This window comes from Gigantopelta aegis, chromosome 1 (genome assembly GCF_016097555.1).
Source record: "Gigantopelta aegis isolate Gae_Host chromosome 1, Gae_host_genome, whole genome shotgun sequence".
Taxonomy (NCBI): domain Eukaryota; kingdom Metazoa; phylum Mollusca; class Gastropoda; order Neomphalida; family Peltospiridae; genus Gigantopelta; species Gigantopelta aegis.
Window position 1 is genome coordinate 41,983,286 of NC_054699.1, and position 27,185 is coordinate 42,010,470.

The following is a 27,185-nucleotide window of genomic DNA, read 5'->3' on the forward strand; positions in this document are numbered from 1 at the left end:
AGTGCCGGAGCAAAAACTCAAATTCGGGCAAATATTATACAGATATTCGGACAAAATGTCCTAACCTGAGACATATTTACCATGTATTTCCATCATTCTACCCTAAACATGAGTTGTGAAATGCGTAGTGCTTCGTCTGCAGCTGTTTGGTAGTAATATGAATAAACGTTGTAATCCAGATTCGAGCATTTTCGTTTAATTCGGGAAAAATCATGCCTGCACAAATAGGCGCCCGTTCGCCTATAGATGTAAATGATGAAATAATTCATAAAGCATAAAGTATAAAGGATATGAAAGTTCAGATATATATACAGTGAAACGCGTCTAAACCGGACAGCCCCTGGACCAAGTAAACGGTCCGGTTTTATGAGGTGTCCGGTTTGAAGGAATTCTGGTTTACAGAGGGTCCGATTTCGAGAGGTTTCACTATATATATAAGAGAGTTCAGGCGCAAAACACGATATAAACCATTTTCTTTCTTTTTTTAGTTAAAGCCATTATTGTATGTCAGTATGGGCTAATCGTAGGCCCGCTGATTTGCCGCAAAACGAGATTGATCCTTATGTACGTCAATTAAAAAAAAAAAATCACTTACTGAAAATGAAAAAAAATGGATATATTGCGTTTTGCGCCTAAACTCTTCATATATATATATATATATATATATATATATATATATATATATATATATATATTCTTCAAAAGAAGAAACGCAAAACCACATTGTAGTAACATTTGGAGAATTGATTTAATTATTGAATGGCGAGTCCGATAATTACCAAATGTTGCAGGATTGTTCACAATTCACTCTAGTCCATTGTGAGTAAGTGATAGGACACACCACCAAGGTCAAGGTCATCTGGAGTCAATACCGGGTGTGGCCTCCGCGTGTGTTGACAACTGCCTGGCACCGCCTGCCCATTGAAGCAACCAGAGTACGGATAACGTCCCGGGGGATGGTGACCCACTCGGCCTGCAAGGCTGCTGCCAGCTCGGGCAGGGTCTGGGGCTGTGGTTGTCGCTGTCGGAGGCATCGGTCCAACTCGTCCCATAGATGCTCAATTGGGTTCAAATCCGGTGATATCGATGGCCAAGGAAGGACATTAATGTTGTTGTTCTGTAGGAAAGCCGTTGTGAGACGTGCTGTGTGAGGCCTGGCGTTGTCATGTTGGCCATAACTGGAACGATGTGTGGCCGGAGGATCTGGTCAATGTAGCCCTGTGCATTCAGGTTGCCCTGCACGTGGACCAGGTCAGTTCTGCCAGTGTGTGAGATGGCTGCCCACACCATGACACTACCCCCGCCGAATCTGTCCACTTCCTGCACGCAGTTTGCCGCATAACGTTCACCACGACGCCTATACACGCGACATCTTCCATCATGACGTCGGAGCAGAAATCGGGACTCGTCACTGAACCACACCTGTCTCCATCGCAGTTGAGGCCATTGTCGATGAATCTGGCACCACTGCAGTCGGAGTCGACGGTGTTGTGGTGTTAAGATGACACCTCGAACTGGACGTCTGGCACGAATTCCTACCTCACGTAGGCGGTTCCGTACGGTCTGGTCGGATATCCTGCGCAAACCTGGTATTGCTGCGGCTGTGGAGGTGGCAGCAGTCAATCGTTCCCGAAGGTGGCGTACCCGGATGTAGCGGTCCTGCCCGGGGGTAGTGACCCGTGGTCGACCGGATCTAGGGAGGTCACGTGTTGATCCATGTTGCTGGTAACGGTCCCACAGTCTGGAGATGGTGCTTGGGGACACATGGAATGCCCTGGCAACGGCCGTTCTGGATTCGCCTGCGTCTAGTCGGCCGATGGCATTGTTTCTCTGCGGTTCACTGAGACGTGGCATGTCCTGGATTGTCAACTGTCGGCCAGATACAGAGGCCAGGCAAGCGAACACCCTGCACTTTTATACTGTTGGTGTTCATGTTGCACGTGCAGACAACGCACGTGCAGTGGTGACATGGTTTGCACGTGGCTGCGTTTTTGCGAATATTCACATTTTGGAACTTTATTGTACAGTAGCTGCGTTTTATCGAATGTAACCGTGGGAATGTGTTTGGGACATGCAATGACCTTATATTCACAAAGCATGAACCGGTAGGAAACATAAAATCGGAGTTATAACCCATTTGTACCCGTTTGCGTTTCTTTTTTTTGAAGAGTATATATATATACACACACACACACACACACACACACACACACACGCACACACACACATAATATACGTATACACTATATACAGACATTTATCAGGGAAACTGTAACACGAAAAAGAGACAGTTCACCACGACTGGTATATCAAAGGCCGTGGTATGTACTATCCTGTCTATGGGATGGTGCATATAAAAGATCCCTTGCTGCTAATCGGAAAGAGTAGCCCATGAAGTGGCGACAGCGGGTTTCCTCTCTCAATATCTGTGGTCCTCAACCATATGGCTGACGCTATATAACCGTAAATAAAATGTGTTGAGTGCGTCGTTAAATAAAAACATGTCTGTAACACGAGAAAGTGTCATGACAGATTACTGGTCTCCGGTGTACACCAGTTATGGTATCTCGACCAAATCTAATAGGTACAAGGTTCGTGTCATACCCAGAGTGTGTTAACAGTTAATCTTTTGTTTAACGACTACAACTAGAGGATATTGATTTATTAATCATCAGCTGTTGGATGTCAAACGGTTGGTAATTTCTGACATGGGTTTAGAGAGGAAACTCACTACGAGGGTCAGGTCAGGTCAGGTCAGGTCAGGTCAGGTCAGAGTGTTTAACGTGCAAATTCTGAGCAAGCCGCAAAACAAGCTTGTTCTTCTTGTACATGGATTACAACTAATTTTTGCGGGTAGAATAGTGAATGAATGAATGAATGAATGAATGAATGAATGAATGTTTAACGACACCCCAGTACGAAAAATACATCGGCTATTGGATGTCAAACTATGGTAATGCAAACAAATAAGGTGATGATCAACATCAATATAAAAATTCAAGATTTAAATAAAAACACAGTGTAAAGAACTGTGCAAAAATACAAACACCACAGATAGATACTGACTTTTACTCAAAATTTCAATTTGTGCTGTATTGGCCATTCTCAAAGAGAATGTAACACCCCTGCACCACGGTGAGGTTACAGAACGCGCACGCGGGGGGGGGGGGGGGGGGGGGGGGGGGGGGGGGTTAGAATAGTATAAACACATGATAAAAACGTATCAGGTTAGCACATTTCCCCCGAATATCTCTATAATTTTTGCCCGAATTTGAGGATTTTCTCCAGCACTAGGGGGCAGTTACCCCCTCTCCCCGCTCCCCCCCAATCTCCTCGTCTCGTACGCTTATACTTAGGAAGAGATATTTACACGCCCTTGATGCTATTACTAAAATCAGACAGAGATGTTTTTTTCGGGGTTTTTTTTTCTTCTTTTTATTTGTTTGTTTTTGTTTGGGTTTACCTCTATCCGACCTGTCACTGTATCTGTTTGATTCTTTCAGAACGCACAAACCCGCGATTCACCTAAATACCAGTATGCCGTCAGATGGAAATCGCCTTCCCAGTTCAACGGGACCAAACGCCAGCAGTTCCTCATCACTTCCCGTGTACCACGACGTTAGACCATACGACCACAATGACGACGACAACAACTCGTGCGGGGAGTGCTGCGGTCTGAGTTCTCTTGTGAAAATATTCTTCTGCATCAACATCAAGCGATCGTCGAGAATCAAAATACTCTGGTTTTGGATTATTTCAGCATCAGTGGTCTCTGGGGTTTTGCTTAGTCAGATTGTGTTTGGGCCGGTGACGTCGATAATCGCGCCAACGGACATGCGCATTGTGGACAGGAAATATTCGACGATATTCTGCGAGAGTCTCGTTCTTGAGTCACAGTGGACTACTTTCAGCGCGTATCTTCTTCCGGAGAAACCGGAAGTAGTTTTCAACAAGCTCGATCGTTTCGAATTCAAACGGAACGAGTTCCTCTATGAGGGAGAATACAAGTATTGGAGTTTCTATCTTCTCCAAGAGTCGCAGGTGACCATTAAGAGTTGCGCCGATTTGACGGTGGATCTGTATGTGATCCGAGGTCGAGACAATCTGAAACGGTGGCTGAGGAACAAATATTGTGACCACTGTTTCGTAGAAAAACAGCTGATAAACAGACCGTGTCCCATCAGAGAGACTTACAGCTTCACTGCAGACGTCACAGACGAGTACTACTTCGTGTACATGAACAGCCACCATAAGACGTGGCTGACTCTCGAGATCGTTCTGGAGCGGACAGTGTACGACACGTCTCAGTGTCGGGACAGGTGTGTCCAGTCTGTCCGGTGCTCCTTTGACCTGGACGTCGAGTCGGACCAGGTGGTCGTCTACCAGATCAGTAACGACGACCAGAAGTTCGATTTCGACGACATCACCATCACCACAACCTGCAGCCCGCGACTCTGGGTCTATCTCCTTCTGTTTTTGTTTCTTCCTTTCTCGCTGGGCATCGCGTCCTGTTCTCTCATCTTCATCTTGTTCAAGGATCCCAGAAATTCCTTACTACTGTCGTCGGCGGCACGGGCGAGAGTGGACGGACGGACACGAAGAACAACGGAACAGTTCTTTACCGAACGGAGTCCCCTGCTGTGGGGCCAGGTGCCGTACCAACCGGCGGTTCCAGTACGTCCGCCAAAATACGAGGACGTAGTTCATGGGGACTGTACGTCGCCACCTTCTTACGAAGAAGCTGTTGGTTGAATGGCTCCACGTGGTGATGCAATGTCATTGGACGGCTCATAGTCACGTGGCAAAGATTCCGCCTGCTTGCCAATCAACAATGTTTGTTATTTTGTCAAAGAGTTATGATTAAAACTTCTTCAGTGCCAAATTGCCGTGCATTTGATAGCACAACTTTACTTTTTAAACGGGTAAGGCAGTATTTGAATTAACATACACACTATTTATTGTTTTCAAGGGCGTATGAGTATGAGCAAGGTTTTTTTTTTTTAACACCCCCCCCCCCCCCAGCTCGGTGGTGTAGTTGTTAAGCCATCAGACTTGAGACTGATAGGTACTGGGTTCGCATACTACTACTGGCTTCTACCCACAGTGAGTTTTAACGGCTCATTAACCCCATTACCAGTTAATCATTAACTCCCTGTCCTGGACAGATCCCAGATAGCTCATGGGTGTGGTCTGTACAACGTGCTTGAACCTAAATTGGATGTTAGCTCGTACATCATGTTAAAATAAATCGGCAATTTTAATACTAAGGCAAATCTAAAATGTCCCATCTACAATTAAAAACATTAATAGATTCAATTAGTCAATATGAATGATTATTACAGGCTGTCCAGCGATCCTACTTTTTCTCCTTTTTTCGTACGTTTTGATCTCTGTCCCATTTTCCCTACTTTTTATTCAAAATGTTTAAAACTTTTTCCTACTTTTTTGCTTTTGCTTTGCCATGCTCAATTATTTTAAAATTTAAAATTATTAAAAAGTGAACATATCGTTTGTCATTGTAAAAGTCAACAATTATAAGAAATATTTGCGTCAAGATGCATCTCCCAGTTTGGGACACCATACGATTTGAACATACTAAAATTAAATTATATAAAAACTAAGAAATGAGCGGTTTATTAAATTATATAAAAACTAAGAAATGAGCGGTTTTTTATTCCAGTTTGTACATAATTAGCTGGAAAAGATTTTCATATTCATATGATTATATTAAAGAGACAGACCCTAGTTTTGCAGGGCCGTACCCTGATCAAAATCCTGGGGGGGGAGCGCTACTTTTTATAAGCAAATGAAATACTATACAAATTAAACCCTGTGATGTATATGCTATTTTCTGGAGTACAAAAAAAAAAAAAAAAGTGAGATTGTCAGGGGGCAACTGCCCCCACCCCCCCCCCCCACCCCCCCCCCCCACCCCCCACCCCACACCCATCCCAGAGGTACGCTCCTGGTTTGGTTAATCCACAAGTCTGTAACACATCTGGATAAAGTTATAACAGAGTGAAACTAAAATCTGAGAGGTTTAAACGGGGATATGATGTCTAAAAAAAGATTATAGTTTGGCTGGATAACCGTTACTTGCTCTTTTTTTTTTTTTGAATGATGAAAAATGTATTTTGGGGTATTACAAAAAACGTGGATAACCAGAAACACTTCGGATGTAAAAAAAGAAAAAAAGAAGGATAATCTAAACAAGAAAATATAAGTAACTTCTGATTTTAAATGTCAAAACGGCTGAACAATACGTCGTAGTGTTTTAAAACTGGGGTCTGTTACTTTAATACTCAGTACATTGCTCAAATTAAATTTGGCTAAACTATTTTTATTATGGCTAATTAAAAGTCCCAGTTAGCAAATTTTGTTTATAGGTTTTTTTGACAGTGTGTATACACGTATTAAAGGCATACTGTCACAGACCACTGACCTATTTAATGGTCTAACAAAGTATTACCTGAACAAACATAATTTGATTTGTCCTTAAATGTACTTTATTCAACCATCTTCATAACCACCATACACCATTTATTAATGACATTTTGTAAAAATAATTAAATTATGGCAATGGTCCATAATTCAAAAACTAAAATTGCCAAGAGGCATGATATGGATTTCACTCCATCATGGTTCAGTTAAGGTGATGCGATAGCTAGATTTGGTTTCCAACAATTAATGTAATTTTTATTTATTATCCATTTTTAGAGAAATAAGGTCCTTAAATCTGTGACAGTATGCCTTTAATTCTGTAATACATTATGGGTAATCACGTGTTGCTAATCTGCTTTAGAGTGTTAGAAGATGCATCAGGATTACATGCTTATGTAGGACTGGACGTAACCCAGTTTAGGATCGATCCCCGTCGGTGGACCCAATGGGCTACTTTTTGTTCTAGCCAGTGCACCACGACTGGTGTATCAAAGGCCGTGGTACGTGCTATCCTGTCTGTAGGATAGTGCATATGAAAGATCCCTTACTACTAATGGAAAAAAAGCCTAGCAGGTTTCCTTTCTAAGACTATATATCATATTTACCAAATATTTTACATCCAATAGCCGATGGTTAATAAATCACTGTGCTCTAGTGGTGTCGTTAAACAAAACAAAAAACTACACAGATGAAAATTCCATCCTAACAAGTTAAAGACGGGGATTTATCCTTGACCGACAGGGATCGATCCTAGACCGACCGCGCATCAAGCGAACGCTTAACCACTGGTTAATGTATTATGTGTATGTATAATTATGTGATATATATTTATGCTATGAATAATGTAGATATGTGCCTATGAACTGTATGTTTACGGCGAATAGATTATTACATTATAAGAGGTGGGAGAACGCACAATGTGGCATACAGAGTGTTTCTGATCATTTGTGATTACCTACAACCTGTCAGGGACTCCATTTTCATATCAAAGACTGGTTCGCATGCCGGCTGACCTATCAAGGGCCAACCTAAGAACTAGTTCAGGGAAGGGACCTAACGCAAAAGGGAACTTGGACCAACCTCTGGAAAGAACGCCCCATTAAAAGTTTGGCATATGTGAAATAAAAATGGTCAGCCAGTTGTAAAACAGGGGAAGGACTTATTTTTAAAAATTTTATTTTATTTTATTGTTTTGTTGTTTTATTGTGGGGTTTTTGGAGGTTTGTTTTTGTTTTTGGTGGGAGTGGGGGTGGGAGGTGGGGGCAGTTCCCCTGGAAACACAAAAATACTCAGTATAATCAAAATATATATTTTTTATATTAACTTAGTGATGTATAGACAAATGCATATATATATATATATATATATATATATATATATATATATATATATATATATAGTGTATTATTTTTGATAGTTTGATTTATTTTGTGTAGCTTTATTTTTCATACACTAATGTCCTGAACCAGAGCGTATGACGTTTACTTAATATAAATATTCTGATGGAAATACACCGCACAACAAAAGAGATGCGAATGTTAATTTAGTTTTGTTTAATTTAGTCTAAATTATTCGGTTTGAATTAATTATGTATATGTATGTGTATGTGTGTGTGTGTATATGTGTGTGTGTGTGTGTGTATGTGTGTGTATGTATGTATGTATGTATGTGTGTATTTGTGTGTGTATATATGTGTATGTGTGTGTGTGTATATGTGTGTGTATTTTGTTTTTGTGTGTGTGTGTGTGTACATGTATATATTAATCACGTTTCTTTTGTTTCAAAATGTCAACAGTTATTTAAACGGACCATCCCGAGTTTGCAACCATTGTAATACATTTCCAAATAATAAATCCTTTTTAACAAGTAAAGTCACACCTTGAATACAGTTCATTGTTTAATACATCAGTGTCTGTTTACCCAAGGTGTTTCTGGCAATCCTAATGTTTGTAGTAGATCAAATTTCAAATTTCCTAATATAGATTTCATTTTGTACGTACGCACTTAGAGATCTATATAGGCGTACTACAAACATAAAAATAACAGAAATCACACTAGATATACAGACACTGACATTTTAAACAATTTTTTTTCTAATTTAATCTGTAATTTGGGCTGTTAAAATACTCGGTTAGTCGATCACACAAAAAAAGTTTGTTTTGTTTAACGACACCACTAGAGCAGTGATTTATTAATGATCGGCTATTGGATGTCAGACATTTGGTAATCATGAGTCTTAGACAGAACAATCGCTACATTTTTTTCCATTACTAGCAAGGGATCTTTTATATGGACCATCCTACAAGACAGGATAGCACATACCACGCCCTTTTATATACCAGTCGTGGTGCACTGGCTGGGACGAGAAATAGCCCAATGGTCCCACCGAGACGGGAATCGATCCCAGGCCGACCGCGTATCAAGCGAGCGCTTTACCACTGGGTTACGTCTCGCCACTCAATCTTACAATGGCTGCAATGTCGAGATCGTCTTTTTAAAGGGACATTCCTGAGTTTGTTGCATTGTAAGATGTTTCCGACTAATCAAATATTTCTACGATTAAACTTACATGTTAAAACCGGTGTAAAAGGAACGCAGGTCCGTAGGAACCGAGGTCCGTAGGACCTCGGTTACTAGGAACAGTAGTCCTATCGGACCTCCATAGCTTAGGAACCATAGTCCTACCCGGACTTTCATACCTAATTTATTTTTAAGTTGTTTTTATCCTAGGACTTGTATTCCTACCGGACTTAAATTCCTTCTACAACAGTGACAGAAATACAAGTCTGGCAAATTAGATGTCCGTTTGTTATACTCTGCAATTTGCACGAGCTGCCAGAAAGACACGAGAAAAAAAGTGATGTTTTGGCAGCCTTCCCTCGTAGTGTGATGGATAAGTGTACGAGTCTCTTGAGATTATTGTGGGTTCAAATCTCTATGTCAAAATATTATGTTTGAGTATAAACTTAATAATTTTGTTACGTCATAGACTTATGGATCAGATACGTGAGTGAATTTTTGTAATCGTCTTACATTTTTGTTAGCATATTGAAGTAGGACGAATATCTTGCTTTTTTCAAAAGTATATAATGCAACTACAGATATAAAGTAGGCTATGTGTTTATGTGTACAACACGTAGAAATATATATCTAAAAATCAATATGTAGCCCAAAATTATTTAAAATATATATATATATGAAAACTGGTAACTCCAAAAAACTTAACAGTTGGCGAACAGCAAAAGACAATTTCTGTATATACCAACATAAATTTTAATAATATGTTTTATAAGTTTATATTTTGATGGTAAATCACGATCTGATTATTTGTGATTTTCTTAATCTTTGTCCGATCGGACTTCCATTCCTCGGAATCCTAGTCTGTGGGACAATAAAAATCAGCCTGCCCCCACCCCACCCCTACTCCCAAAAAGGGAGCCTGAATGCCTATTGTGACCAAAACTGTCATGTGTAAAAGTGTCATGAATAGTTAGTCTGTTTAAAAATATCTTTGTAAATTGTGTGTGCATATTATTGACAGTATGATAATTGTTCAAGGGTTACTGTTTTTTCTTAGTCGGTGTAGTGGCCCATTGAGCTGCTAAAACCCACTATTTCTATTAATTGATAAACCTTAATAAAAATTAATTTTTGAAAATGAGCAAAATTGACACAGCAGGCACATGTTCAGTAAATTATGCAGGGGGGAGGTCTAGACTATGGCAGGTAGAAATTTGTTTTGAAGAGGGGTGTTTAGACCACGCCACCCCACCCCACACCCAACGTACACGCGCCTGCAACATTATTGACAAAAAGGCACAAACTTAAAAATTATATAAGATAATTTATATAACGCAAATATCACATTTTTATAGTTGAATTATTATTATTATTATTATTATTATTATTATCAAATACCAGTATATAATGTCTAACAGATAATTGTGTTGGTATATCATATGGGCAAGTTATACTTATCTGCGAGTACTAATACATGCTTCGAATTATGGAAAATCTTTTCGAGTTACTTTTAAATGTTTAAACATGTATTAGTTGGAACAACACGCAATGAATAAAGACCTTGGTTTTGTTCGTGTAATAAGGTAATAAATGTGTACATACCCTTGCAAATGATATAAATGGAAAATATTGGAATAAATAGAAAATATTTAAATAAGGAGAGGTGCCAGTATCCCAAGTTAATTAAATAAACCAGAAAGGAAACTGCTTTTCATTTTGTTTACATTTATAATTTATTTTTGATATGTACCACCGGACTTAAATTTTGATTGTCCAGGAATGCAAGTCCGACCCGGACTTAATATCCTGGCAGTCAGACCAGTATTCCTAAGGAACGTAAGTCCTAGGACTTGCATTCCTAGGTATATTAGACCTAGGACCTGCATTCCCAGGAGACTAAGTCCGGCCAGACAACTATTCCTACGGACTTGCATTCCGTTTACACCGGCCTCGATGGCGTCGTGGTTAGGCCATCGGTCTACAGGCTGGTAGGTACTGGGTTCGGATCCCAGTCGAGGCATAGGGTTTTTAATCCAGATACTGACTCCAAACCCTGAGTGAGTGCTCCGCAAGGCTCGATGGGTAGGTGTAAACCAGATGCACCGACCAGTGATCCATAACTGGTTCAACAAAGGGCATGGTTTTGTGCTATCCTGCCCGTGGGAAGCGCAAATAAAAGATTCCTTGCTGCCTTGCTGCCTGTCGTAAAAGTGTAGCCTATGTGGCGACAGAGGGTTTCCTCTAAAAACATTGTCAGAATGACCATATGTTTGACGTCCAATAGCCGATGATAAGATAAAAAAAATCAATGTGCTCTAGTGGCGTCGTTAAATAAACAAACTTTACTTTTTATATATATATTAAATATATTTTCTTGTTTAGAATATCAGTGTCTGTATATTCAACGTGTTTCTGGTCGTCTTAATATTTGTAAGAAACCCAAACTGGATTTTATCTTCAAATAATTTCGTACGTACGAAAAAAACATATTTTAGGAAATAAAATAAAATTAAACTTAGTACAAATATTAGAAGATCAGAAACACGTTTAATATACAGCCTCTAATATTTTATGCAGAAAAATATATTTGATATGTAATTACAACCGTTAAAATGTCTCTGTTAGTCGATAACATCTTTAAAAATTGCAGCAAACTCAGGATTGTCCCTTTAAGGAAACAGTTGTGATTATCATTTACATCTGAGCAAGGGTTTCATATCAAGCGTGTCACTATGCCATACAACATTTTAAAATGTACATTCTTGCAATTTATAGTTATTGTATTGAAGATAATGGCCAGTAATCAACAGGGTTTTTGTTACGGATCATTGACAATTATTATGCAATACATTGTTTTGAATTAAATATTTTGACAAATGAATGATGTGTGTTAAATGTTTATTAAAGGTTTGGTATATGATACATTATTACAACAGCTAGACGTGCATATAGACGTAAGAGCTCCCATGTTTGTAAGGGCTGGGGGGGGGGGGGGTGTGGGGGGGGGGGGAGAGGCTGATTATTGCGCGAATTAAACGAAAATGCTCGAATCTAGATAACAATATTTATTCATATTAACATTACTGCCAAACAGCTATATAGGATTGCAAACGAAACACAACTCATTTTTACATGGATTACAACTAATATTGTGGGTACAGTGGTGGGAATACATGGTAAAAATGGTTTCAGGCAACCTCATTTTGCCTGAATCTCTCTTTTGTTTCCCCATTATTTGATGATTTGCTCCGCCCAACTCATTTTACCTGAATTTGAAAATTAGCACCTCTCCCATGTCTGGTATATTCATGAATAATTTCCACACACCAAATGTGCTTTTATTAAAATGTATACATGTATTATATATACTGATGGAAAGAAATAAGGGAACACATCGAATTGTAGACCAGATTTAATTCACTACTAGCGTAGTAATGTCTGTATTTCATACCAAGTTGTAATGTGGGATTGAATGTCTATAGTGTTGAATGTGCTGCCTATATGTTCCCAGTCAACTTCTGACAATATGAATTGATTTTTGATGCAGTCATTATTTCTTGTTGCTATCTGTGTGATCCATATTTCCATATATAATAATTTACAAAGTTGTAATGTGGGATTAACACGTAGAATGTCTATATCTGTTTGAAGTTTTGTGCTGCCTATATGTCTCCCAGTCTTGCTGAACTCTGACAATATGAATTGATTTTTGATGACGCAGTTCATTATTTGAAAACTTGTTGCTATCTGTGTGATCCATATATTTCTTTCCATCAGTTTATATACATTACTTAGATATTTATTCTATTTCTATACATCCGAAACGTATATTCTGGGTGCTTTTATATATAATATATATATATATATATATATATATATATATATATATATATATTTACAACGTGCGTTCTGAGTCTGGAACAACGACACCCCCCCCCCCCAATAAACACGTACATTATGAAAATACTAATATCTGTTTGGTTATTAGTTTTGTAAAGTTAACAATTGCGTGAAATGTCCGTCTGTCTGTTTGTCTGTCTTGCTGAAAGTAAAGTTTGTAGATCGTAGGCTTATTTCGTATCAATCCCTTAAGAATACATAAGGAAATTATTTATTATCGTAATGACAGGTTTGTAGATTAACCAATTAGTGTCCAACGTGTTGAATTTCTGAAACTCTTCAGTTAAGCGGCGTCGATAAAATACTTTTACTTGTGATGGGCCCTATAAGGACCACACAGAATTGAGATATTCATTTTTTTCGATTAACACAAGGGATCGCGTTGTTTATTTGATTAGACAAAGAAATATTAGTCATTGAAACAGCCATGAAGTGTTGTGTTTTTCATTGTTAAAGTCGCACTGCCACGTATTTGACACTATATATTTTTTTTTTTTTTTTTTTGGGGGGGGGGGGGGGGGGGGGGGGGGGGAATATGTAATCTGACACTACTTAGATTTTAGACTTAGATATCCATTTCCGTACATCCGAAGTGTTTGTGGACTTAAAAAAAAAGAAGTTTTTTGAAAACGCAAGTAACTCTTGACAAGTAAAGGTTACGGTGACAAGCTTTAGTCTATATTTAGATGGTATTTCTCCGTTTCAATGTTACAGACTCTGATTTACTCTATTAGATCTTTATCCACATGTGTTACAAGTGTGTAGATTAACAAAACAAGCTTTAATTTTGATACATCTTACGAGTAGCTTTAAGTGAGTTTTTTTTTTTTTTTTTGGGGGGGGGGGGGGGTTAATGACGCCACTAGAACACATTGATTTATTAATCCATTGGCTAGTGTATATCAAACAGCTGGTAATTTTGACTTATACTCTTAGAGAGAAAACCTGCTAAATGTTTCCATTAGTAGCAAGGGATCGTGCATATGTACCGTCCATGACCAACAGATAGGATAGCACATACCACGGTGCACTGGCTGAAACGAGAAATACCCCAATGGGCCCATAAACGAGGATCGATCCAGGACCCACCGCGCATCAGGCGAGCACTCATTCATTTCAACTTCATTTTCGTGCTTATATCCAATTAAGGTTCAAGCACGCTGTCGGCACACACCTAAACTATCTGGGCTGTCTGTCCAGGACAGTGGGTTAGTTGTTAGTTGTTAGCGAGAGAAAAAAGAGGGTGTAGTGGTCTTACACCTACCCATTGAGTCGTTAGAACTCACTCTGGGTTGGAGCCAGTACTGGGCTGTGAACCCAGTGCCTACCAGCCCATTGTCTGATGGCTTAACCACGACACCACCGAGGCGAGCACTTGTCACTGGGCTACGGCCCGCCCCTTTTCAAATGTAACAATTTGTACGCCAAGCCTTCAAGAATTGTCTCCCTTCTATATATGAGACTGTTGAGCATGGAACGATTAAAATTTCACCCTGAGCAGGCAGTTAGTAACTTGCAGCTGATACTCAAAATAGTAATAATAATATTCATCAAACATTTATTTTCTTTACTCTTCCATGAATGGGAAAATGTTGTCATTTAATAAAAGAAAATGACCATAAACATATCCAATTAACAATATGTATACATGTACATATACATTTTTTTCTAATTCACAATGTGTGTATATATATAATATACATATACATACATACATACATATACAGATATATATATATATATATATATATATATATATATATATATACACACACACACACACACACACACACGCTTTGGTGAAATAAAAATATAGTCATATAAACAAACAGGCAGACAGACAAATAAAGACAGTGGCCTTACTCAGCAATATATAACATATGCGCATTGGCGATATAAAAATATAAATAAAAAACCAAACAGAGAGACAAAGAAATAAATCAAATAACAAACAAATAGGTAAAGAGAGGGCCCCCCCCCCCCCCCCACCCCCCCACCCCACCCCTGCTCCACCGTGCCTGTCCTGGTTGTTGGATGGTACATATAAAAGGTACGTTTCTGCTAAACGAAAAAAAAAAAGTAGCCCGTGGCGAGATGACAGCGGGTTTCCTCTCTAACTAACTCTGATCCTTAACCCGATGTCCGACGCCATATAACAAGTAATTAAAATGTTTTCAAGTGTCGTTTAATAAAACAAACCACCTCGGTGCATCTATTCAGCTGATGTTTTTTTTTTCCATTCCAACCTGTTCACCACAACTGGTCAAAGGCCGTGGCATGTGCTTTCACGTCTGTGGGAAAGTGTATATAAAAGATACCTTTCTGCATTACTTAAACTATAGCGGGTTTCCTCCGATGACTACGAGTCAGAATTACTAAATATTTGACATTCAGTTGCTGATGATTAATCAATCAATATGCTCCAGTGGTGTCGTTAAACAAAACAAATTTTAACTTTTAATAAAACATTTCTGTCTTTATTTAGGCTAACGCCAGTTGTATTAAATGTTTGTTTTGTTTAACGACACCACTAGAGCACATTGATTTATTGATAATCGGATATTGGCTGTCAAACATTTGGTAATTTTGACATATATTCTTAGAGAGGAAACCCGCTACATTTTTCCATTAGTAGCAAGGGATCTTTTGTATGCACCATCCTACTGACAGGATAACACATACCACGGCTTTTGACTAGTCGTGATAAAATGGGTGGAACGAGTAATAGCCAAATGGGCCCACATACGGGAATCGATCCCAGACCGACCGCGCATCAAGCGAGTGCTCTACCACTGGGCTACGCCCTGATCTCGTTTTAAATATCTGGAAAACCGCTAGTTCGGGTCCTGTTTTATATGTTGGGTAAAGGCTACAGTGCGGTAAGCGTTAAAAACCGCAAAGTTTGAAAGAAATGTTTTATTTAACAACGTACTCAACACATTTTATTTACGGTTATATGGCGTCAGACACAGAGTTTGAGAGGAAACCCGCTGTCGCCACTACATGGGCTACTCTTTCCGGTTAGCAGCAAGGGATCTTTTATTTGCGCTTCCCACAGGCAGGATAGCACAAACCATGGCTTTTGTTGAACCAGTTATGGATCAATGGTCGGTGCAAGTGGTTTACACCTACCCATTGAGCCTTGCGGAGCACTCACTCAGGGTTTGGAGTCGGTAACTATTTTTGATTCACGACTTGTGTTCTGGTTTCACGACTCTACCCATGAACAGGACGACGTCTGTTCGGTTGTCTGTGATGAGGAACATGAACGGGTGATCGGCGACGAACTGCTTGGGCCAACTCGCGCAGTCCACGCAGTCCATGGACGTGACGGCGCTCGCCTCGGTCCCCTCCTCGTTGACCTCGACAAACGCCTTGTGCTGCACGCGCGACACGAACAACGTGCGCGTGCCATCCATGCCAGACAGGTCGGCGACGTTCTCCCGAAACGCGTCCGTCATACCGAGACTCGCCAGGACATCAGTGAGTTCGAAACTCGAGTCCATGCGGAACTTAGGAAGGGACAGGCTGACCTCTTCTTCTTGTAGGTCGCGCACGGCCTGTTGCAGATTTGCAGACGACAGCTTGTCCTCCAGGTCACTCAGACCTTCTGCTTCGAAGGGAAGAAATACAACCATGCTAAGATCTCGTTTGCCGTATGGCAGCTCAATGACGTCACAGTGCAGGTTTGTGCTTCGTCCTATTTTGAAGTAGTCTGTTTGGGTCATCATCTTGACGTCAATGGTCTCGTGGTCTGACGTCATGAACCGCTTCTTTGAAGTGTTGTGAACGTCAAACTCGTTGGTCCACTTCCCTTTGAAGTGGACAGCGTTGATCAAAAGAAGTGCTGTCACGGTGGACAGGTTGGCTTCAGAAATGATATTCGTTATTTTGTGACACGTTTTCTCAGCAACCCAGCCATTGATCCGACTGGCCACTGCTGTCGAATCTTTTACGAAGTCCGTTTTTATCGTGTCCGCTTCAAACAACTCTTTAGCTTTGGCTTCAAATTCCGAAAGAACGGTAACTCTGTCAGCAACGTACATACGCGTAGCAGACGAAAGGATGATGTCAGTCTTCGTATTTGCTAACAGAGTCAGGTATTTCTTAATAGACAAACATAAGGAATTAAACTGCTCTGTGGGAATTCCCAGGACAGTTCCAATCTGTCGAGCGGTGGACCCGGAAGCTCCCAAGCCGACCAATGAGAGGAGGGATGAGATGCTGAATGGAGAAATGAAAACATTGGAACAGTTTCCGGTTGTTAACAATCTGTAGACGTCGACACCAAATCCTAAAGTGGCTCGAGACAGTTCGTCTGAGTGGAACCGACTTGCAGCCATTTTGAAAAAAAATTAAGCCAGATGATTCAAGGTCAGGCTGCCATTGTATATATATAAAAAAAAAAAACGCCGTCCCAGTTCAAACGAGATTTGTAGAAAATGGCGCCAAGTTATTGATTCATTAATAACCGGCCAATCACCGCTATGGTGAAACAGCTGAAAGAAAGAATAATATTATATCATTAATGTTTTTATAACTTGGAAATACTTTTACTGTTTAAAAAAACTTATACATTTACTGGCAGTAGGGATGAGATAATTAATCGCGGTTCACGAAAATCGCGGTTATAGGTTCTAAGAGACCAAATCAATTCCTATTGCAGTTTATGTTAACGTTTACTAATAAAACTGATATAAGCAGCGCACCAACACACCCAGGAAAAACAGCAATAAAGTATGGCACCTCACATCTAATCTACCTGCAAGAAAATGGGTGATCACATACCATTTAAGAGATTGTTTTTATTAGCAACCATCATTTTTGATGAAACATTGCAGTTCCATTTTTTTGGAGGTACCCTGCATTAGTTTCAACCTATGGTATATACTGCATAACAACTGTATAACAAATAAAAGTGTATTTATTTATTGTCGGTGGATAATAGTATTTGCGCAAATAATCAATGTCACATATTACTGCAATCACAGCCACAGCTCCGTAAATATTTGACGGTACACCTCGAACTTTGACACGGAACTCTCTTCTTTGGTACCATACAACCTATAGGCTCACGGTTCGGTGCACTGTTTTCCAATCTGCCAACCGCGGTTCATTTTTCTTTTTTTTAATGGTACATGTATAAACGTTTCCGTACCTTGCTGGTAATCCCTATGACCGGTAAAGTATTTCAGCCAAACACAGAGTTCGATTCTCTTACACCTCACATGTTTTTCATATACTTATATTAAATAACGTGTTTTGCTCTTAAAACAGTTTATAAAAATGTATGTATGATAACTGGCATACGTGTACTACTTGTGGAAAGTATCGTGAATAAATCGAACCGTGGACCAAAAATCGAAAATCGAATCGAAATTTTTAAAAAAACCCGAATCGTCACACCCCTAACTGGCAGAAATATTTGCAATGAATTCCAAAGAAAGCATATTTGCCTTCAAAAACGTTTGTTTTATTTAACGACACCCCTAGAGCACATTGATTAATTAATCATCGGTTATTGGATGTGAAACATTTTGTTAAATCTGACAGGAAGCCTGCTACATTTTTCTTAATGTAGCATGGGATCTTTTATATGCACTTTCCAACAGACAGGAATGCACATACCAGTTGTAGTGCAATAGTTGGAACGAGAAAAAACCCAATCAGTTGAATGGATCCACCGAGGTGGTTCGATCCTGCGACGCAAGCACCTCAAGCGAGCACTCAACCGATTGAGTTAACCCCCGCCCCCACCTTTTGCCTTCAAAGAAAATATTAAATCGTTTTCGAAATCATTTCGACAGTTACACGAGGAATCACTGCTAGGTCCAACTTGATATATGTCTGCTTTTAAATATCTGGGACATCAGCTTTTATTGTTTGTTAAATGAAGATATGTTTTGAAAATTTCAAATTTCAGGTCACAGCTTATTCCAAAGTTTGACTGTCGAATCCAGGGTCGTAGCTAAGAGTATGTTTGGTGTGTGGGGTCAAATGAATTCTTGGAACGAACACGCAAGACACTAGCGGGTTCGGTGGTATGCCCTTCCCCCACTCTCGGAAATATTGAAATCTAGAGGATTTGAAATACCATTTTGCAGCCATTACAGGCAGGTTACATACTTAAAACGTCAATACCAATAACCAGTAAGTTTCTATTACTTTTCACTAGATTTCTTTCTCTTTTTTTTTTTTTGGGGGGGGGGGGGGGGGGGGAGCTATCCCCTTGACACCCCCCACCCCCCCCCCGCTAGCTACGGCCCTGAAATCATGTACGAACAACGTCAACGTAAAGAAATAGTATTACGTTTCCTCAGCATGCGAGGTGCTCTTTCTTTAACCGATTGTAGAATATTGTTTGTCGTAAAATCAGAATCCACACCTTTCATTATTTTAAACACTGCACAGTTTGTTTCTAATGTAAGCCTCGGATATATGTTTTAGTAATCCGGTTTATTGTTACAAAGACTGTATAGGTGCAAATAATTTTGGCAGAAAATGGATTAGGCCTACTCTGCCTGCTCCTAATTGTGCCTTTCCAATACTGTCAACCCATAACACATTTCCGATGCATATTCTAATTCGGGACGGCTAACGTTAGATATGTGTTGAATAAAGTTCATTATTTCACAAAATATTTCTATTTCCCAATTACACTTCGAAGTTCGTGTATGGGTGCGTGCTCGCTAGCCTACCCTAGGATCTACGGACAGTATGACTGAAAGGACATTTAACGACACCCCAGTACATAAACGTACCAGACTGGGGCGAGGGACAATTGTACCCCCCAGAGCTGGAACAAATCCTCAAATTCGTGCAAAAACGATAGAGATATATCCGTGCAAAATGAGCTGGACTGAAACCTTTAGCACATTTTACCCGAATATCTGTATCATTCTCGACTGAATTTCAGGTTTTGCTCCAGCACGGGGGGGGGGGGGGGGGGGGGGGGGGGGGGAGGGGGGGGGGAGGGGGGAGGGGGGAGGGGGGGGGGGGGGGGGGGGGGAGGGGGGGGGAGGGGGGGGGGGGGCAGATGACACACACACCCTCGTGCCTCGTACGCTTATGATTAGAGCGGGATCTTTGCCCACGGTACCCGGTGGTTATCTCTGACGGCAGAGATCGCTCATAACAGTCCAAATCTCGAACGGCAATTAAAGGGACATTCCTGTAATTTTTAAGATGTTATCGACTAACCGAGACTTTTTAACGATTATAATAACATATCAAATATATTTTTCTGCATAAAACATTAGTTTTTGATCGTTCTAATATTTGTACTAGGTTAAATTTCATTTTATTTCCGAAAATATAATCCTGTTTGGGTTTCTTACAAATATTAAGACGACCAGAAACACATTGAATATACAGACACTGATATTCTAAACAAGAAAATATATTTAATATGCAAGTTTAATCGTAGAAATATTTTATTATATAGTCGGAAACATCTTAATAAGCAGCAAAATCAGGAATGTCCCTTTAAATGGGGTCACATGGGGCCGTATGCACGAGGGGCGAATAAATCCACTATCCGGGAATAGTGCCTATTCGCCGGATAAGTGGGGAAATTTGGTATGCATGACGGCAGGATAGAGCTCCCCGAATAGCCTAAACGCGAATAACGCTATTCGCTACATTTTCTGCGTATAAATAATAAAGGCCTATCCGCCGGATAAGTCTGAAAGAAAAATGGCCGCGCTGGTGTGTTGCGATTCAGAAACAGGCAAATATGTCAACAAAACTGGTTATTTCTTGATCGAACAAAGCACTTGACACTTTTTATAATGTGGAAAAACATGAAGAATATAATATTGAACAACAAGATATTCTGAAGATCACAGATGAAATAGCGGGAAACAACGAAGTGTCCAGTCGGTTGGGCGTGTTAACGTCGCTGTCAAAACTCTACAAAAGTAGCCTATAAGTTTGCAACATTTTCAATATGTCTACGGTAACTGATCGGTGAGGAACTTGTTTTTATATAACAATTATTACATATTTATTTCAGTCTGTTTCTATTTGCCACATCGCCATGCATTGTCTTCAATATTTTAATGTAACCTATCGAAAACCGTCCCCCATCAAAAGCCCTCCCATTGGCACTGTAATTGCTATCTCTTTTCAACTTTAAACAACGTAAGCACGAACTTTGATTACGTCATACATGTATGTTGTTCACGAAAACACGTCGACAACTTATCCAAAAATGGGAGGGTTATTTGGGGGAAATGTACAAAAATGGAAATATAGAAATCAGTCTGTATGTTTTTATTGGGGGTGGGTATACCTGGGAACACAGACAACGGCTTGTCAAACAACTAGCCTAAGGTAAGCAAATAAAGGTTTTTAATTTTCACAAAATTGTCAGCGTAAATAATATTAAACGCACCGGATGATTGAAATGACCATGCACAGTACTGTAGACTGTAGTGTTGGCTACCATTTTAGCGGAACATATTTTCCGTAACTGAAACAAGTAGTTTAATTTAATTTTTATTGAAAACATGTGCAAGATATATAATAATTATATAAGCTATTTTCATTGATTTCACTTATTTATGTGTTCATTTTATGTTATAGGCATGCATCAGTCAACAATTTGGTGAGGACTGACAACACTCTTCAGCAGGTGCCAAACCACTTGTAAAACGAACATGGCTGTAGCAAATGGTGACATTCTGTAGCAAATGGTGACATTCTGTCAATGTGCAGGTAATGCAGACAGTGTGTGTGTGTGTGTGTGTGTGTGTGTGTGTGTGTGTGTGTTTGTGTGGAGAGAGAGAGAGAGAGAGAGAGAGAGAGAGAGAGAGAGAGAGAGAGAGAGAGAGAGAGAGACCCCCCCCCCACCACACACAAACGGAGAGACAGAGACGGAAACAGAGATAGAGAGAACTAGCTGAAGTAATTATTTTAAAGCATAAAATATGTCGTTGGTAAGATAATTTAACCACTAAATATAAGATACAATTTTTCACCATTATTGAAGCATAGATTTGATAAAAGTAAAATTATTTAGTTACATAACAAATCTATCATTTGTAAAAAAAAAAATTTAAAAAATTAAACTGCTCTATAAACATATATTGTGGCATGCTGTCAAATTCTTTTCTTTCTTTTTTTTACCTTGGTGAAGCAGATGATTTGTTCTTTTTCTTTTAAACCCCCCCCCCCCCCCCCCCCCCAAAAAAAAAAACCCCCAAACAAAACAACCCACCTGTTATTACCCAGATCACCTTATTATCATAAATGTCATATTTGTAACATTTTGTTCCAGGTACATGGCACATAAGTTGTTGTTTACTCTGGTTGTGAACCCAGGTGCATCTAAAGTGAGGATATATACAGCTGGACAAAGTTCAAGCAAGGTGTTGAATGTGTGCGTTTTGGAACCTTCTAAGATTCATAAAGTTATTATGGTTTGTGTAATGCTGCTTAACTGTGCTAGAAAGCTCCATCTGATTCAGAGAAATTCAATGACAGTGTCTGATCCAGGTTTTGTTTTGTTACAAGATGATAACTTTGATATGAAAGAGATTTCAATCCAAGTGGTTCATGATGTTGATAGCAGAGCTGTTATTTACTAGCAATACATTTACTCTTAAAGACAAAGTAATTTACATGCTCTGTTAACACAAAATGATATTCATATTTTACATTTTTCATACATCTTCATTTTGAATTTAAATCAATATGCAACAGGAAAATAATGTTACAGTTAGATGATTATAATTGAGAACTTCAATGCAAAGCAATTCATAAAATAAAGACAAATTAACAAAATAATTATGAAAAATACATGAAATTGTTTTAAAATCTGATAACAAATAAAAAATAATTTTAAGTAATCATTTTTGTTCATATACAATACTGAGTAACTTTAATTACATGTTCCCTCTGACATGTCACCCACTTTAATTAACAATTTAAGATGTGTTTTATCTTAAGTTATCTACACTTGGTTTATTTACTTCTACACTACACTTGCTTCACTCTTCACAATTTGTAAGGTGAAATAAATTATAAATATTACTTTGAATTGTCGTTGTTTGTTGTGTATTTCAGTGTATGCTCTGTTTGGCAATATGTACTGATTGAAAGAAATAAGGGATCACACCAACACTTACAGGAAATAGTGACTGCAACAAAAACACTCATCTATTGTGTCAGGAAGTTAACCATGTTGCGGTCATCCAGTCTCACATTCCTGTCATTCAGTGACTCCCACATTACATCTTTGTACTTTATACAGACATTAGGACGATAATATTCAATACTAAGTGTTCCCTTATTTCTTTCTCTGTATATTTTGTATATCATGTACAAAACGTCATTTAAGTTTATGGTATTTCAAGTTTCAACATGGAACAGATTATATATACGTGTAACATGGAATTAAGTCACTGTGTATTAAAAGTGTAAATACTAGTAGTTAACATCACCAGTTATTTAAGATACAGTTGGTTTGACGGACTAATGTTATTACACTCGGTACAATAATGGAAATCAAATCTTTGCAGAGCTAACTGAAAGCAATGACAAATTAATGAAAAACTAAAATTAAACGTTCCATTCTTGTGGTGTCCATAATTGAGCACTCCATTCCCCTCTATGTCTTGGACATGCCTCTAAAAGTTGTGTATGTGTGTTAAATAATACTGATGACATTTTAAAATCTAACTTTTATTCCAGATTATAAATTGTATATTTGCATTTGGATTTTAAAAATATTATTTAGTTTTTTAATATTATTACTTTTGTATGGCTATTAAATAATGATAACGGAAAATTACCCCTGTATTAAATGCAGTTTCCGTTTCTCTTTTGGTGGTTCTGCCTACATATTTTAGACTATGACTGTGCGTGCCACAATTCATTTTAACAAAACCCCAAGTGTGTTTCACTGGGTGTTTATTTTCATAAATGTTCAGTCCATTTTGTTTACTGAACCAAAAGAAAACTGTTGCAGTGGTGGTGGGATTGGGGGTGTAGGTAGGTGTGGGGCTCATAATCCACATGAAAAAAACATTCTTTATTTGTATAAATTCGGACAAAAAGTATATTATCGTCGTCAAGTGCAGGTAATCAAGTTGAGTAAAGAATTTACAAGTCGCGTATTTCTTTGTTATTTCTCTCTCCCTCTACCCCTCCTCTCCTCTCCACCTCTCTCTCCACCAAATCAGAAATAAAGAGTATTTGTAGGTTACCTAACACCAAACAGTTCGAGTTAGTTTGATAAGTTTTGTTAAAGGTGCAGTCTCTCAGTCTCTCTCTCTCTCTCTCTCTCTCTCTCTCTCTCTCTCTCCCTTCCTCTGCACACACGCCTGTATAAGATTCACCACGCATTGTTACACGGGGGAGTGGGGCGGGACGTAACCCAGTGGTAAAGTGCTCGCGCAGTCGGTTTGGGATCAATCCCTGTCAGTAGACCCACTGGGCTATTTCTCGCTCCAGCCAATGCACCAGGACTGGTATATTAAAGGTTGTGATATGTGCTCTCCTCTATATGGGATGCATCTTCATAAATCGAGGCTAATATTCGTTCCTCGTATTCAGCCGTGATACATGTAGTCAAGATTACTGATATCCACTACTAGCGCCCTCTATTAGAAGAAAATTTGTAACACCGATTATGTCCCTTACACGATGACATCGCTGACCAATCACAGCATCGGTAACATGTGACAATCTTGAAAGCAATATATCAAAAATTAACCGCCGGACGCTGACGCGTCTTTGTTTACAATAACAAGGGAATCTATAAGGAGTGTTGCGATTCGTTGCAATCAGATCTCATCGCATCCAATGAAATTTAAGCATTTTGTGGCACGATTTCTTGACGACATGTATCAAGGCTGAATACGAGGAACGAATATTAGCCTTGATTTATGAAGATGTATGGGATGGTGCATATGAAAGATCCCTTGGTGCTAATCGAAAAGAGTAGCCCGTGAAGTGGCGACAGCAGGTTTTCTCCCTCAATATCTGTGTGGTCCTTAGCCATATGTCCGATGCCATATAACCGTAAATAAAATGTGTTGAGTGCGTCGTTAATAAAACAGTTCCTTCCTTTTACATGGGTTACATTAAAAATAATACTGTCAGTAGAATGATTGAAATACATAGAGAAAGGTTTTAAGGCCAGCTCATTTTGCCCGAATGTCTTATTAGTCTTTATCCGAATTCGAAGATTGCCTCCCCCCACCCCCGGACGCTTATGGTTGGTGTTTGACCTTTTTTTTTAATTCTTCTTTTTTTTTGGTTCCCACGACTGGTATATCAAAGGTCGTGGTATATGCTATCCTGTCTGTGGGATGGTGCATATAAAAGATCCCTTGCTACTAATGGAAAAATGTAGCGGGTTTTCTCTCTATCACTGTCAAAAATTACCATATGTTTGACACCCAGTAGCCGATGATTAATAAATCAATGTGCTCTAGTGGTGTCGTTAAACAAAACAATCTATTTTATTTATTGACCTGTTTTCCATTTATCTCCCTCTATATCTGCATTTCTATATTTTATTAGTATGCTGAGTGTTATATCTTGGTCCTGCATTTTTATTTATTTATTTGGCAAGACTATTTGCCTCTATTTTATTATTATTTGTTTTTAATTTGCACCCCTTCCTAAATATATACTGCACTTTTAATGACTGTTAATAACTGGATTGCTATATATATATATTTGTTTTTTCTTATAATTATGTATTTAATTTTATTTATAAAGTTTCATTATTATTTTTTGTATTATTATTATTTAGTTTAATTTTAATTTAATTTAATTGTATTGTATTGTATTTATAAATAAATGTATTTATATATTTTATTTATTTATAAATATTATTGTATTGTATTGTATTGTATTGTATTTATAAATAAATGTATTTATATATTTTATTTATTTATAAATATTAAACGATACACTGTTCCTTTGGTTTACAAAAGTACATTGTAAGCGCAACGTTAGGTTCAAGAATGCCATGCGCGGCGAGGCCCGGATAGCTATTCGCAACGTCATTTACGTTTATGCATACCAAAAAGCGAATAAATTTAAACGCGATTAGCAATCCGCGTTTAGCCGCTATCCGCGTTTAGTTTTATCCGCTCCTCATGCATACGGCCCCTGGTGTGGGAACTTGAGCAGCTCGGGGGAGTCTGGACTGTGTGGATCGACGTTTCTAGCAGTGACGTAGGGAGGGGAGGGGAAGCATTGCTCCCCAATCAAACATTTTTGTTTTAAACTGTATTAAATTTTATAAAATAATACATATATACATAATAAATACATACATATATACATACATAGTGTGGGTTGCCCCCCCCCCCCCCCCCCCCCCACCACCAATATGGGCTGCACCTCTCAATATAAAATCTATGGTTTCTGTGATGGGGGTTCGAGTCGTGCTACCCTGGTAAATATATTTAAAAAAAAGAAAGACGGTTCGATACCGACCACCCACCCCCACCCCCGCGTCTCTATCTGTATTGGTGTATGCCAATCTTCCACCAAGACGACCAAACAAATTCGTTGGATTCATCAGCGAAATATTAGTTTTTCCCGGCAGTTTTCTAGTAAACGGGGTTGGGGTGCACACCCCCAAGGCACCTCCCTCTGGATCCGCGCCTGTCTCATTCCGAAAATAGGTTTAAACTGCTGCAGCTCCGTCGCTTCCACTGAAATCGGCTCATTATAATAACTTATCGAGGTGAACCGAATGACCTACTTTTGACTCGTGAATTGGGGGGAAAAACAGCAGTTGAAAGGTGAACTTGGAACCGACCGTTACTTTACATACATCACATGACGTCACTACAATTCATGATTACACGCACACATATATCACGTTTGTACGCTCTGCCGTGATCGCGTATTTGCTTTCTTACCTGAATCGAGTAGACTTCACGTTTCCAAGCAGGAAACGCCGTCAATAGTTTAACCGACCAATCGGCAAACATCGCTGCTTTCCGGCTTAGATAACGGAGATTCATGATGTAGGAAGACTTCCGCGTTTGGTCTCACGAACCGTTTGAACGTTCAATCTTAAAGCGACATACCCTAGTTTGTAAACACCAAGGAATATTTTTCCTATTATAGCCGTTTTTGACAACAGAAATCATACTTTACTTAGATTTTATGGTTTAGATTATCAATTTCAAAGTGTTTTTGGTCATCCTGGTGTTTTTAATATCACAACATGAATTTTTCATATTTTAAAAACACACGTGCGTCTGAGAAGTAATAGTAATGGAGTCGAGCTTTAGTCTATTTTTAGAGGGTATTTCACCAATTCAAAATCACAGACTCATGTTTCACTCAAT

At 39.0% G+C, this 27,185-nt stretch overlaps 2 protein-coding genes across 2 annotated transcripts; one reads left to right on the plus strand and one right to left on the minus strand.

Moving 5' to 3' along the window:
* The first annotated feature begins 3,255 nt into the window (after positions 1-3,255).
* On the plus strand, positions 3,256-5,891 carry LOC121368149. Its single transcript, XM_041492755.1, has one exon. It carries the CDS (start codon positions 3,538-3,540, stop codon positions 4,750-4,752), a length of 1,215 nt encoding a protein of 404 aa, XP_041348689.1. The 5' UTR covers positions 3,256-3,537; the 3' UTR covers positions 4,753-5,891.
* A 10,021-nt stretch (positions 5,892-15,912) lies between these two features.
* LOC121375168 (leukocyte elastase inhibitor-like) lies at positions 15,913-26,873 on the minus strand. Its single transcript, XM_041502447.1, has 2 exons — positions 26,751-26,873; positions 15,913-17,360 (listed from the first exon to the last, which is right to left on the minus strand). Exon 2 carries the CDS (start codon positions 17,202-17,204, stop codon positions 16,050-16,052), a length of 1,155 nt encoding a protein of 384 aa, XP_041358381.1. The 5' UTR covers positions 17,205-17,360; positions 26,751-26,873; the 3' UTR covers positions 15,913-16,049.
* Between the last annotated feature and the right edge of the window lie 312 nt (positions 26,874-27,185).

Coding starts and splice junctions, on each gene's coding strand:
- LOC121375168 (XM_041502447.1), bottom strand. CDS start 17,204: ATGGCTGCAAGTCGGTTCCACTCAGACGAACTGTCTCGAGCCACTTTA.
- LOC121368149 (XM_041492755.1), top strand. CDS start 3,538: ATGCCGTCAGATGGAAATCGCCTTCCCAGTTCAACGGGACCAAACGCC.